We start from the raw sequence: 14,952 nt of genomic DNA on the forward strand, positions 1-14,952 counted from the left end.
TAATATAAGATTTTGCCAACATATAAAAGTATTTTCCCGACTTTGATCCTTCCAAATGTTGCACATAGTATAATAGTTCTGTTCATCTAACGGTTGGTTATAAAACTTAGTCGAGACATATATAAAGTTATGATCAAGATATTCTCTTTCTTCATATTCATGTCTCTCATAAATTACTGATCCACTGGAATGACCCAGATCACTAGTTAATTTTAAGACGCGAATTCACTATTGCAAACTCAGTCTTCCATGTCGCAATGCAAATATTACGGTTTATACATATGGCAGGGAGCATTCTTATAAACATGAACTACTACATAATTTGTACTCTTGCAATAAATTAATATATATTCCGCAGGTAAATACGTTTAATAACTTAAATTAACTTAAAGAATTAATTTGATTTATTAAACTAATATGTCTTGTATATAACTAGAAACAATTTGTTTTCTTTCTTTTCAAAGCATATAGACTGCTGCTCTAAAACTACGCTTGATTCTTCGAAATGTAACAATATACTAACGCGTTTAAGAGCTGGTGATAATTTGTGTGACACAAAACAGCATATTAACAATATTCGAAAAATTATATATAATGAATTTCTGAATATTAACCAAAACGGTTATACTGATGAAGAGCATAATACAAAGTATATTCTAAAGACACTGGCTGAGAGCAGAGAATCTCTGAAAAACCTGGTGAGTCATCCTATGTTAAAGATTTTTTTACACTTTTATCAGGTACAATTTAAATTTGTATTATTTTTTTTACGTAGATTGTGGAATAAAACAATTTTGGTAAAATATGTAATTGGTAAAAGCAAGACCATAGAGAGTGAATTTTTTTACCGCGAATAAACACGCTTTCAGCGCCGTATAGTATGACATGATGTGACACGCAACACTAGTTCTATGGACAATAACCATAAATGACCTAATATATATATATTTTTTTTGATTCTAATAAATGTTGAGTACAATCGAGTGTATTATATATGGTCCTTCGAGCCATAGTGAGCGGCACTATGGAGTGAACAAAATAAAAACCTATAAAAACGAAAAGAAAATAAAAATATATATATATAACCAACGTGAGAAAAAACAAAAAGTGCTGTGAAGTGGCTAAATGTTGATATACACACAAACGAAAAAAATATATACATATATGAGTACACAATATACATATACGTGCTGTGCAGTGTAGTGACTTAACACATATATACACATAAAAAAACAAAAACCGGAGAAAGTGAGTGAATTGTGGAGTGACACAAACAATAGACATAAAAGAAAGAGTGAAAAGCAACAACTATCAAAAAAAAAAAACAATGGTCGCGAAATAATCAGAAATTACGTACGGGCGCGAATTAAAATACAGAACGGGCGGGAATTAAAATAAAAAAAACCTTACCAGCTTACAACAACAACCACACCAGCTCACCAAAGTCAGCGCAGCCAAATATAATAGCAAAGGCATGGGCCGCAGAACGAACAACACACGCACAAGTACATATGTACAAGTATATAACATTGTCCCCAAAACCAATTGGCAGAAATCTAAGTCGTATCGATTCCATTTAGATTCTGTATATATCCAAATATTATTTTATATGTATGTTAAAATTTATGCTTTTGCGGTTTATTTACTACATAGACCTGTCTTAATAAAGGCAACAACAAAAAAGAGCGGTTATCAAACTGTTTCTATATTTCGGTTTATTTTCCGGTAAAAACCGAAATACCGCAAACAATTATTTGTAAATCAAATCAAAAGCAAAAAAAAATAAAAATTTGCGAAAACTTTCAAGAAAAATTTAAACATACATACATAAAGGCCAATGCAAATTATGATACATACATATACATATTATATTTAACATATATAAATATACATATATAATAACATATATAATACATACTATACTATACATATAAAGTTGTCATATATCTCCGGATTTAGTTAAAATATGCGCCGTTTTGTTCGATGATCTGTTTCCATCTAGACGGCAACTTCATAATACCTTCCTCGTAGAAGCCCCCCTCCTTATTTGCGAAGAATTCGGACAGCCACTTTTCACAAGCCTCTTTTGAGTTCAACTTCACACCACCAAGGGCATTCGCCATGGACAGGAACAGGTGGTAATCACTTGGCGCTACGTCCGGGCTATATGGTGGATGCGATAAAACCTCCCATCCGAGCTCCCGTAGCCTCTGACGAGTCATCAACGAAGTGTGTGGTCTGGCGTTGTGCTGGTGGAACACTACACCCTTCCTATTAGCCAATTCTTCGCTTCTGGTCGGTCCAGTTGTTCGCAGTAGAGGGTCGAATTAAGCGTCTGGCCATATGGGAGCAGCTCATAGTGGATGATTCCATTCCAATCCCACCAAACACACAGCAAAACCTTCCTGGCCGTCAATCCCGGCTTGGCCACTATTTGGGACGATTCACCGGCCTTCGACCACGACCGTTTTCGCTTGATATTATCGTATGTGATCCATTTTTCGTCGCCAGTCACCATCCGCTTCAAGAATGGGTCGAGTTCGTTCCGTTTCAGCAGCATATCGCAGGCGTTGATTCGGTCCAGAAGGTTTTTTTGCGTCAAATTATGCGGCACCCAAACATCAAACTTTTTTTTGTATCCAGCCTTCTACAGATGGTTCAAATGGTTTGGTGACTAACTCCCATCTCCTGGGCGATGTCACGAGATGCCATATGCTGGTCTAACTCGATGTATTCCATGATTTGATCGGTATTTGTCGTCACAGGTCTTCGGCCGGCTGGCTTATCCATAGTGTCGTTTTCACCGGCTTTGATTGTCGAAACCATTCCTCCGCGGTTCGAAGTGATAGAGTGCCATCCCCTAAAACACCATTAATCTCTCGGAACGTTTCTCTAGCGGATTTGCCTTTAACGAAGGAAAACTTTAAAATAGCGCGAATTTCGGCGTTAGTGAACTCCATGTTTACACGTCTATAACTGTTGAACGCAATATCCAAACTAATCATGCATAGCGTTGTTTTGTAGGTTATGTCAAGACCTTTCAAATTATGTATAGTGTTGCCAGATACGAGCTCTGTAGCGCTTTGTACATAGCCGCGAAATTCAAAAGACAAAAAAGCGGATGGGAGATATATGACAACCTTATAGATAATATTACATAGCTGTAAAGATGTAATTTTTTTTCTGTGAACTATTGTGATTAATTTTGCAAAATTCTTAAACTGTAATTGATTTTTTAGTGATTTAATTCAATCTTTAGTGATTTAACTCTGAGTTGCAAGCTAAGTATTATATGTTCTTAAGTTTTGTGCATTATTTAAAAGTTTAAATTTTCGAATTTTTGGTGCCGAGTCAGTTTTTTGTTTCATTTTGTTTTATTTTATTCTATTTTCTCCCTTTATTTATCTCAGTTACTTCTTTATTCATAGCTGTGTTGCGTGTAGCTTTTTATTTGTTCCAGTGCATCTAAAACTGCTCGCTATATTGCTTTTTCAAACTGTCTTGGTTTTGAACTTTGATAAAAAAAAAAAAATTGCTATTATTTTTACGTTTGTTCTTAATTGAATTTATAATTATTAATATTTTATTAACACACTAATTTATTCTAAATCTATTAAATATTGTTTTACTTACTCTTTTATTTGATCTTCATTCTTGTTGTTTATTATGTCTTGTAACTTCCCCAATTGTAACATTAAAGGCGAGTCAGATCGCTATGTTTCATGCTGGCTTGGTGATGGGCTTGCCCATATTAAATGTGTTGGACTGACAGGTAGAACCTTAGATTCTATTCTCGACTATAAGGGATTGTATTGGTCCTGTTTAAATTGTAGATCTATTGAAATCGATCTATATAAAGTTTATAGGGAGAGACGCAATGGCTTTAACGAAATCGGTCGAGATCTTGTAACCCTCATTGAAAAATTTAGGCAATACGAAAATTGTTCAAATCTTTTAAGTGCCTGAATAATTCCCATGAATAATCCAAACCTGCTCCTAAGCGTAAACGTCCTTCCGATGAAGTAACACTTAGTTCTTCCGTACAGAAAAGAACGTCTCTGCCCAATGACCTAATAAATCCCTCTTCTCCTTGCCCTCAAGGTGATAAGCCGTCAACTTCCAAAGAGCTCAGTTCCCCAAAAGCTCTATCTAATAGTAATAATTGTCTCACAATTCCAGAGGCTCCCCCTAATAACTTAGTAATATCTATTAAAAATTTGGTAGTTATTCCACCTAAAAAGTCTATATTTATTTCTAGACTTGCCAACGTCATGTTTAAAATTTAATGATATCAATATTCGTAAATTTAACTTCAATTATGATAAAAGTATATCATCGTTTAAAATAGACGTATCTCTTGAAACATTCAAAAAGATGTTAGATAGTTCATTCTGGCCACCTGGGGCTTTTGTACGAGAATTTAAGCCTAAACTTAGAAGTCAAACTGAAAAAAACATTGCTAAATTACCAAAAGCTACCACCGATATAAAAAACTGATTGGTAAGAATTCGCTAAGCACATTCCTCTATCCTATCTGAAGATGTTCTTGTTCCAGGAACTTACTCATTTGAATTTAAATGTAGTAGAGTCTATGTTAATAGTTGCTTTATTTATTTAACCCTATCTTATATACCACCTCATTCGGACTTATCTGTATACATGCAGCACGCTTCTTTAATAGATAGTGCTACCTCGATGGCAAATAATGCAGATTCAATAATTGTATTAGGTGATTTCAATTTACCGTGTGCTTCGTGGAAACCTTTCGATGACTATACCGTGCCGATTTGCAATCGGTCATGTTTTATTGAGTTTTTCGAAAAAATGTCCGAGTTGGGTCTGAACCAAATTAATTTGATTCCGAATAAATTTAGTAAATGCTTAGATGTAGTATGAGTTGATACCTCTTCAATGTGTTCCGTTATTCAGAGTAATCCTCTTTTTCTACCAGAGGACTCATATCATCTTGCTTTTGAAATATCTCGCAATGTCAGGAATGTGTGGGATAATAAGCATCAAACTTCGTGCTTCTGTACTCGGTTTAACTTTGCAAAAGCTAATTTAATTAATTATAATGGTGACATTGAATTGAGTGTCTCTCATTTTAATAACCTTATTACGAAATTATTTGAAAAGTATGTTCCAATAGTAATTGTTAATAAAAGCAAAAGTATAAGTCCGTGGTTTTCGAAGGAGTTTTATAAATTGAAAAACAGAAAAACTCGAGCCTTTAAACAGTAAAAAAAACCGGTTCACTTGTCGACTATTCTAAATATTCTCTATTGCGTCGGCAATATTTTGATCTAAACAAAAAATGTTATAATAATTACTTAAATAATGTAAAAAAGAATATTGTAAGTAATCCAAAATCGTTTTATGATCTCGTCAACCCCAAACGCAGAATTTCCCAATTTCAGTTCGCGATGAAATACAAATCTATCATTTCAACTGACAATGTTATTATATCCAATACGTTTGCAGAATTTTTCAAGTTAAACTACTGTAATAATTCTTCCAAAACTTTTTCCTACCAGCACGTGCTGTGTTCGAATACTTTAATTAACGCTTAAATCATTTAACTAAGTTAAAATCATCTTTTAGTTACGGCCCAGACATGATACCCTCATGCTTCCTAAAAAATAGAGCCAAATATATTTACTTGCTTTTGACAAGGATATTTAATTCCTCTCGTAAACACGGTATATTTCCTTCAATATGGAAACAGTCATTTATAATTCCTTTGCATAAAAGTGGATTTAGATCCAACATTAAAACCTAAGGAGGTATCGCAAAACTATCAGTTATACCTAAACTTTTTGAAGCTATCATCACTGACCATATAACCTTTGCGATTTCTCCGTTAATTTCCTCACCTTAGCATGAATTTCGTAAAGGGAATTCGACTACAACAAACTTACTTGAATTTGTAAACCATGTATCATTGGGTTTTAGGGAACATAAGCATACGGATGTTATATACACAGACTTCAGCAAAGCTTTCGATAAAGTAAATCTCTCGATTCTCATACATAAATTTAATCTGCTGGGCTTTCAGCCAAGATTCCTTCAATGGATATCTCCTATCTTTATAATAGAACACAACGAGTGATATTTGAGGATACACCTTCAGATACAATTAATGTTTCTTCAGGTGTTCCGCAAGGTAGTCATCTTGGCCCGATTCTGTTCTTATTGTTTATTAACGATATCTCTTCAGTAATTGAATTCTCAAAAATGTTATTATACGCTGACGACGTAAAGCTTATTAAATCATACACTTCAACTGAGGAAAGGTATCTGTTGCAAACAGACTTAAACAATATGCTTGCATCGTGTGATAGAAATGATTTGCCATTGAATCTGAATAAATGTAAGACGATGTGCTTTTCCCGTAGATCTGTGCACCAATCTTCTTATGTAATAAAACACCATATTCTGAAGCAAGTTTTTAACTATGTTGATTTGGGAGTTAATATGGACCCTAAGCTTAATTTTTGTCTTCATATGGACATCATGGTCTTGAAAACAAAAGCTGTCCTCAGTTTTATTAAACGTTGGTCTAAAGAATTTAGAGATCCGTATATTACTCAAACACTTTATACAACTTTGGTTAGACCTATATTAGATTATGGCTCTGTTGTATGGAGCCCAAACTACCAAATCCATTCTGACAAGGGATTCTAGGGTAAGTCTACCTCCATACACTAGTCGTTTAAAACTTATTAATCTATCTACACTTTCTAGTCGTAGGGAAATGCTTGGCATAATATTCTTAGTGAAAATCTTGAATGGAACAGTTTGCAGTTCTTTTCTCCTGTCTGAAATTAAATTTAATATCCCGCTTTGCTTTTTGATGCAGTTTCGATCATCACTGTTAAAATCTTGTAGATCAAATTTTGAACTAAACGAGCCATTCCGCCGTATATGTCATGATTTTAATTCTCATTTCAGCACATTTGACTTATCTGGCTCCCTTTCCAAATTTAAAAACACTTTATTGTTTTCTCTTAATGAATGAAAATGTAACAATTTATTATAGTGTAATTTTAAATCTTAGCTGTTGAAATTTTTGTTTCTCTAGCTGAGCAGGTTTAGATCTCAACACTTAAAAAATTCTCTTGGCTTTTCTGACTCGGCTAATTCCGCACGTATGCGGATTGCGTCCCTCGCGTCGGTTGGGCGGGAGGAGGGTAATCATTGGGTTATTATTATTATTATTATATTAGGAGAAAACCTCCGTTTGCAGCATTAATATATGTATGAAATTCAAGAAATTAAATATTGTCGATAGGAAGAATTTCGTGAAAACAAAAAGACTTTGTACAAATTGCCTGTCATATGTGCATACGCTTAAAGAGTGCGAAAGCAAATTTAATTGCGTTCATTGTCATAAAGGACATCATTCAATTCTGCATTATAGCACATTTTCCAGCTCATCCCCCAACAGCGCAAATATGAAAAGAGCCACGGCTTTAGTTGCAACAGCAAATCCCGAGGAGAACTGTTTAAACTTAGGGCCTTAATAGACCAAGGATCACAACGATCATTCATAGCGTCTAGGGCTCAAAATAGGCTACAACTGCCAACAAAACAAGCCAACTTTGAAATTACAGGAATGGGTGGAAGAGTAGTGCAAAACTCTAATAAAGTCTGCCCCATTACCTTAATTTGCCCCCAAGCGGATTAGAGAACACAACTACTAGATCAGATAATGGTCGGTACGTCGTGCGACTACCACTAAAACAACAATTTCCTAACACACTCGCCTTAGGTCACTCTCGCACCTCTGCAATACAGCAGTTTTTAAGTATGGAAAAAAACTTACTTAAAAAAGGTGAGCTTAGGCCAGAATACGATGGCGTGTTAGAAGAATACTCCCATTTAGACCACATGGAGGACGTAAGCCGATGCGAAAAAATCATAAATGGCAAATATTACTCATTTTACTTGCCTCGTCACGCAATAGTAAAGCAAGATAAAAAAACAACAAAAGTCAGAGTGGTTTTCAATGCCTCAATTTTCACTTGCTCAGGAAATTCCCTTACGGGACCCACATTCCAACCAGATTTAATGCTCCTCATATTAAATTAGCGTATATTCAAATATGTATTCAATGGGCAAATACTCGTACATAAAGACGACCAAGATTTTCAGTGAATTATTTTCCGAAAATCTCCCAATAGTCCACTACGCGACTATAAAGTAAACAGTTACCTTTGGCGTCAACTGTGCTCCTTATTTAGCCATTCGAAAACTCCACGAATTGGCAGAAAACACAAAATCAGATTTCCTTTGGCAGCCGAAGTGTTAAAAACTCAAACGTATGTAGACGATATCCTGTCTGGAAGTCACAGTCTTTCACAAGCATACAAGTCACTAGCTCAGGTGACACACGCCCTCAAACCCGCAGAGTTTCCGTTAAAAAAGATAACAGCGAACCACCCTAATATATTAAAGGACATACCTAAAGAAAATCTGGGGATCCAATGGAATGCGATATCTGGCCTGTTTTCATACACTACAGAGTCAATATCAAAACTTTTTGACCCCGCAGGATGGCTTTCGCCAATTATGATACAAGCGAAAATCTTGATACAAGAATTATGGCTAGACGGAAACGACTGGGACGAACTTCGCTTAGAAAAATGGTCATAGTTCGCAAACAACCTGGAAGACATTTCCCAGATACAAATTCCACGATGGTCCCGAACACAAAGCCTAAACACACGGCTTCTGTAATGCCTCTAAGAAGGCATACTGTGTCAGTGGTTAACCGCATCTCTCGATTCTCGGCCACAATCACCCATGCGCAATATAATAGCCCCAGAAAGTCGAAAAATCGACTCCTTTCATACAGCAGTGGAGGATACTGACATCCTTGAGCGATTTTCATCGTTATCCCGAGCCCTCAGAGTAATCGCCTATAGCCACCTAGAATTGCAGAAGGAAAAGCTTGCTCTAATCGCATCAACTGAAACGCGCTACTTCAGCCGCGATATAACACTACTAAGAGAATCAAAACCCATTGACAAAAGGAGTTCTCTCTTAGTTCTTAACCCAATCCTAGACACGAAAAGTCTGCTTCGTGCGAATGCTCGGCTTGCCAATTCAAGCCTCACGTTTAACGAACACCATCCTCTAATCATACCAGAGAAATCTCGACCTGCCACTTCACTCCTCAATTATATCCACTTTCTTATGTTCCACGCAGAACATCTTCTAAAGCAACATATAGCCCCCAAGAGTTCTATATTCCCCGACTTAAGCCCCAAATAAAAAAATGCATTTTCATGTGCAAGATCTGCACTCTGCATAAGGAGAAGTTGCGAAATCAGATTATGGCAGCACTTCCACCGGAATGCTGCAACTTCGCTCTGCCTTTCACAATCACGGGTGTCGATTTTGTTGGGTCTTTTCAAATAAAGGCGTCCATGCTAAGGTCGCCCACCATAATGAAAGGCTATGTGGCTGTCTTTGTCTATTTTACGAGAAAAGCAATGCACCTCGAGCTATGTACGAATCCGACTAAGGAGGCTTTTCCCGCGGCATTTGCTCGCTTCGTCGGACGACGCTGCTTCCCGTCAAAACTAATGAGCTATAACGGCAAAACCTTCATTGGTGCCCAAAGAGCCACTGAAAACCCGTTTGTGGATTTTATTAAACCAGTATCACCTGAAATTGTTCAGAAGTATACTCTCCAAGGCATTAATTGGCAGTTTATTCCCCCAAGCGCTCCTCATATGGGTGGTTTATGGGAATCAGCTGGAAAAAGTAGCTGGAAATTATAAATTCAATTATGAAGAATTCACTACCTTATTAACCTGAATTGAAGCCGTTCTATATTCACGGCCACTCACAACACTCTCGCAAGATCCCTCCGACTTCACAGCCCTAACTCCAGGGCACCCATTCTGGCCATACCTGAGCCAGGCGTTGAGAGGGCGTCAAATCACCCCAACATACCGCCGCTCCACTGGGTTCAGCAGCATTGTTGCCACGCTGGAGCAACTACAGCGGTTGCTAGGCTAGAATTCGCCTAGGGGGCCGGGATGGCTAGATGAGTTACGCCTTCCCCTCCATACACGCCACTGAGCGCCAACACACCACATCTAACTAACACGCACAAACACACACCACCCCTGCAGACATCACACCACTCAGAATACCCACACATACACATCAGATCACACCACAACTCTACACAACCCAACACTCAAAAGGGACTAGCACAGAACCAGAGGCCTTTCTTTTTCATGCGCATTTCGAGCCGTATTGACGTCCGCCGGTCGCAGCAACCCTTGCCCAAGTACCTTAAGTGAAATCTTCAGCCTTTATACACATATATTTATACCCGACACTATTTTTTAAGTGAAGTAAAAACACAATATAATTTTATTCTTAAGTTCAAAATGCAAAAACAAGCATGTATATACCTGTTCTTCCCGGGCTGATAATATTTTCGGACGGCCAGATCGCAGTTTTGACGTTAAAGTTCCGGTTTTTTTTTTAAATTGTTTACGACGCGCTGGACAGAAGAATACGTTCTTCCAATAGTTTGCCCAATTTTTCTGAAACTTTCGCCATCTTTCCACAAGTTAATGATAATTTTTCTTTCCGACAGACTAATTTTTTTTTCTTTTGGTTTCCATTTTTTTTTTTTTTTTAATATTATTAAAACGCGTCACGAACTCTTTAAACGACTAATTATATTAAAACACAATAGAATCTACGCAAAAAGAACGAACAAATTCATGAGATGTAACGGTATTTTCATTTCAAGCTAACTGAACACAGACGTAATGGTGCCTATGTTTACTTGTTCTTACACTAAAATCCCGTAATCACAAAAATTGAAATAGGAATATACATTTTTGTTTTTGCATTTTGAACTTAAGAATATAAAGAAAAAATACATGCAGAAAATTTGAACTGAATTAGCTATTTACATTGTGTTTTTACTTCACTTAAAAAAATGGATCGGGTGAACGCAGACTTTATTGGCGATGTGTATACATATTGGTTGGCCGTTATTTCCCTTCCGCTTTTTTGCTCTTCATTCAATGCTTTATAAAAAGTGTTACAGTGATCGGATTTAGTTAAAATATGCGCCGTTTTGTTCGATGATCTGTTTCCATCTAGACGGCAACTTCATAATACCTTCCTCGTAGAAGCCCCCCTCCTTATTTGCGAAGAATTCGGACAGCCACTTTTCACAAGCCTCTTTTGAGTTCAACTTCACACCACCAAGGGCATTCGCCATGGACAGGAACAGGTGGTAATCACTTGGCGCTACGTCCGGGCTATATGGTGGATGCGATAAAACCTCCCATCCGAGCTCCCGTAGCCTCTGACTAGTCATCAACGAAGTGTGTGGTCTGGCGTTGTCCTGGTGGAACACTACACCCTTCCTGTTGGCCAATTCTGGACGCTTCTGGTCGATCGCCTGTTTCAAGCGGTCCAGTTGTTCGCAGTAGATGGTAGAATTAAGCGTCTGGCCATATGGGAGCAGCTCATAGTGGATGACTCCCTTCCAATCCCACCAAACACACAGCAAAACCTTCCTGGCCGTCAATCCCGGCTTGGCCACTATTTGGGACGATTCACCGGCCTTCGACCACGACCGTTTTCGCTTGATATTGTCGTATGTGATCCATTTTTCGTCGCCAGTCACCATCAGCTTCAAGAATGGGACGAGTTCGTTCCGTTTCAGCAGCATATCGCAGGCGTTGATTCGGTCCAGAAGGTTTTTTTGCGTCAAATTATGCGGCACCCAAACATCAAACTTTTTTTTGTATCCAGCCTTCTGCAGATGGTTCAAAATGGTTTGGTGACTAACTCCCATCTCCTGGGCGATGTCACGAGATGCCATATGCCGGTCTAACTCGATGTATTCCATGATTTGATCGGTATTTGTCGTCACAGGTCTTCCGCCGGCTGGCTTATCCATGGTGTCGTTTTCACCGGCTCTGAATCGTCGAAACCATTCCTCCGCGGTTCGAAGTGATAGAGTACCATCCCCCAAAACACCATTAATCTCACGGATTTGCCTTTAACGAAGGAAAACTTTAAAATAGCGCGAATTTCGGCGTTAGTGAACTCCATGTTTACACGTTTATAACTGTTGAACGCAATATCCAAACTAATCATGCATAGCGTTGTTTTGTAGGTTATGTCAAGACCTTTCAAATTATGTATAGTGTTGCCAGATACGAGCTCTGTAGCGCTTTGTACATAGCCGCGAAATTCAAAAGACAAAAAAGCGGAAGGGAAATAACGGCCAACCTAATATATACATATTTGATTCTAATAAACAAAGCGGATACCGCCGAAAAATCCATTTTAATTTTTTGTGCTTGCAGTAAACGCTTTTAAACGGTTAGTGCAATCGAGTGTATTACTTAATATTGTTGCAAAGTACCGGCGCCCGGATAATTCTAAAAACGAGAGGAATTGTACTCGGTCTCATCTTCTCCCATTCACTGGGTAAAAGTGCTAAGTTAAAAAAGAATCGTGAAATGTTTGATCAATTATCCATTATATTATCTGTATATATTTCAGTGTTTTAAAATGAATAAAATGAGTAAAATTTTGATTATATTAAAACACAATCAATCCATCCTGTCCACAAAATATTCTATACCTGTTTTCAATTAAACTATTTTGCAAAAATTGGATACTTCAGAATTAATTTCGAATAAAGCTCCCTACGTTATTCGAATTATTTTTCACGGAGTCAATCAGGAAAGTAAAACATGAAAAAAAAACTTAACTTCTATAATATCCTTCAAAGGTCCAACTTTTCCTTACAAGAACTTGATTTTAATCGATGATTTGTATGACAAATATATGCTATAGTGGTCTGATCTGAACAATATATTTGAAAATTGAAGCGTTACCTTGGACAATAATCCACGCCAAATTTCGTGAAGAGACCCCGACAAAAAATTTTTCCATACAGGGATTTGAGTTTCATCGTTCAGTTTGTAGAGCAGCTTCTTGGGGAAAAAAGAACGTATGTAAAATTCCACATAGTATCTCAAAAATTGAGTGACTAGTTCGCGTATATACAGACAGACGGATATATATTTTATAGGTTCGCTTCGTGTTACAAACCTTGTGGCAAACTTAATGTACCCTGTTCAGAATATAAAGTCAATTATTTTAAAACTGATTTTGATGGAACGATATACATACGTAAGCACGCTTTAATTGAAAGCGTACACCGAACTAATAAAAAATTAATAATAGTGCTCCCACGAAAATGGAATGCCTTTCAAATTATAGTTCAGTTTAGTTCGCAAATAGAACTGCTTTTATTAACAGAATTAGAAAAAATATTGAAGACTGCATATTAGCGAAATAGGCTCTTGAATTTATTAGCGAAAACGAGGATAAATAACTTACCTGTGAATTCTATGTTTAAGGAATAGATTTTGCAAACTTAATTTAAAATCCAAAAAATATTCTGCCAATTTTAGATTGCCTCAAGCTTATATTCTTATTTTTTCAGAAGAATACCGGCAACTTTTATAGAATAGTTTGAGCAAGTAATAATTAGACTGCTATGGCACAAAAATTCCCTTAAAAATTCTAAAAAAAATACCAACTCGAATTCATTACATTCGTTTCTGAATCATAAATGAAACGCATTAGAAGCGCCACAAGTTTCAAAAACGTCACTGACATTTCAAAATGCAGTCTTTAAAAGCATTATAGGATATAATATAATATTTTACACAATATAGTTAATTGGTATAAATTTAAAACCCTTTCTACCCGAGAAAAATGGAATACCGAAATGAAAATATTATATAAAATTATGAACAAAATGTCTTAAAACAATGCATAATATTTATAAAAGAATGTAATAGCGAAAATTACCAGAGATGTCGGGAAAACCATCATTTATGTACAAATAATAGAGAGTTCAAAGAAAAATTATCCAAAGCAAATGGCGTAATCATTAAAGACAAAGAAAATAAGTGTTTAAAAAATTATTGTGCGTACGAGTATGTTTTTCTAACAACAGCAATTTTTAGTATAAAAGGCCGCAATGGAATAATTATAAAAGCATGTCCTTTATTACATAGCGGGTCTCAAGTTCTTCTCATAACCAAAGAATTAAAAAATAACTTAGAAATTCCCTCCAGGAAAGAGGCTATGAATATTGAAGGAGTTGCACAAAACAGAACCAATACAAATGAAAGGGTTTATCATAAATTGAATTCATTCATTCCCCCTTTCGAAACAAATTTAGACACAGTAGTGGTATTCAAGATTGTGTCGTATATGCCCACAGAACATACACTGCTGCTGAATAGGTCCATGATCATTGTTGTACTAATAGTGAAATTAAATTCTTAATCAATATTCCGATTTACATGAAATTTCTATAATTCTTAAACCTTACTAATTAGATTTAAAAGCATAGTTTTTCTAAACTTAATATTCATTCCATATTTATTTTTTCCGAAAGAGTTTATTATTTTTAATGATTTTTTTCGATCATCTGGATAGGCACAACGCATAAAAAATTAAATTGAATAAAAGTTTATGTTTATTTTAATTTTATATTTACTATTTACATTTTTACTATGTTTATACCCTGAACAGGGTATATTAAGTTTGCCACGAAGTTTATAACACCCAGAAGGAAACGTTGGAGACCCTACAAAATATATACATAAATGATCAGCATGATGAGCTGAGTTGATTTAGCCATGTTCGTCTGTCTAGTTCCTCAGTTTTTAAGCTATCGATCTAAAATTTTGCGCCTGTTTTTTTCTCACAAAGAAGCTGCTCATTTGTCGGAACGGATATCGGACCACTATAGCATATAGCTGCCATACAAACTGAACAATCAGAATCAATAGTTTGTATGTAAAACTATTTCGTTTGACGAGGTATCTTCACGAAATTTGGCTTGGATTATTATTTAAGGCAATAATCTAA

At 36.3% G+C, this 14,952-nt stretch overlaps 1 protein-coding gene across 4 annotated transcripts in view; it reads left to right on the forward strand.

Moving 5' to 3' along the window:
• LOC106622153 (uncharacterized) overlaps positions 1 to 14,952 on the forward strand; it is a 737,325-nt gene that overhangs the window by 372,062 nt on the left and 350,311 nt on the right. For all 4 annotated transcript variants that reach the window (XM_070112913.1, XM_070112916.1, XM_070112915.1 and 1 more), the window contains exon 13: positions 465 to 698. In XM_070112913.1, the coding sequence (XP_069969014.1) occupies positions 465 to 698 (234 nt within the window). The remainder of the gene's footprint in view (positions 1 to 464; positions 699 to 14,952) is intronic.

The sequence above is a fragment of the Bactrocera oleae genome, chromosome 2, assembly GCF_042242935.1.
Source record: "Bactrocera oleae isolate idBacOlea1 chromosome 2, idBacOlea1, whole genome shotgun sequence".
In the NCBI taxonomy this organism is placed as follows: Eukaryota; Metazoa; Arthropoda; class Insecta; order Diptera; family Tephritidae; genus Bactrocera; species Bactrocera oleae.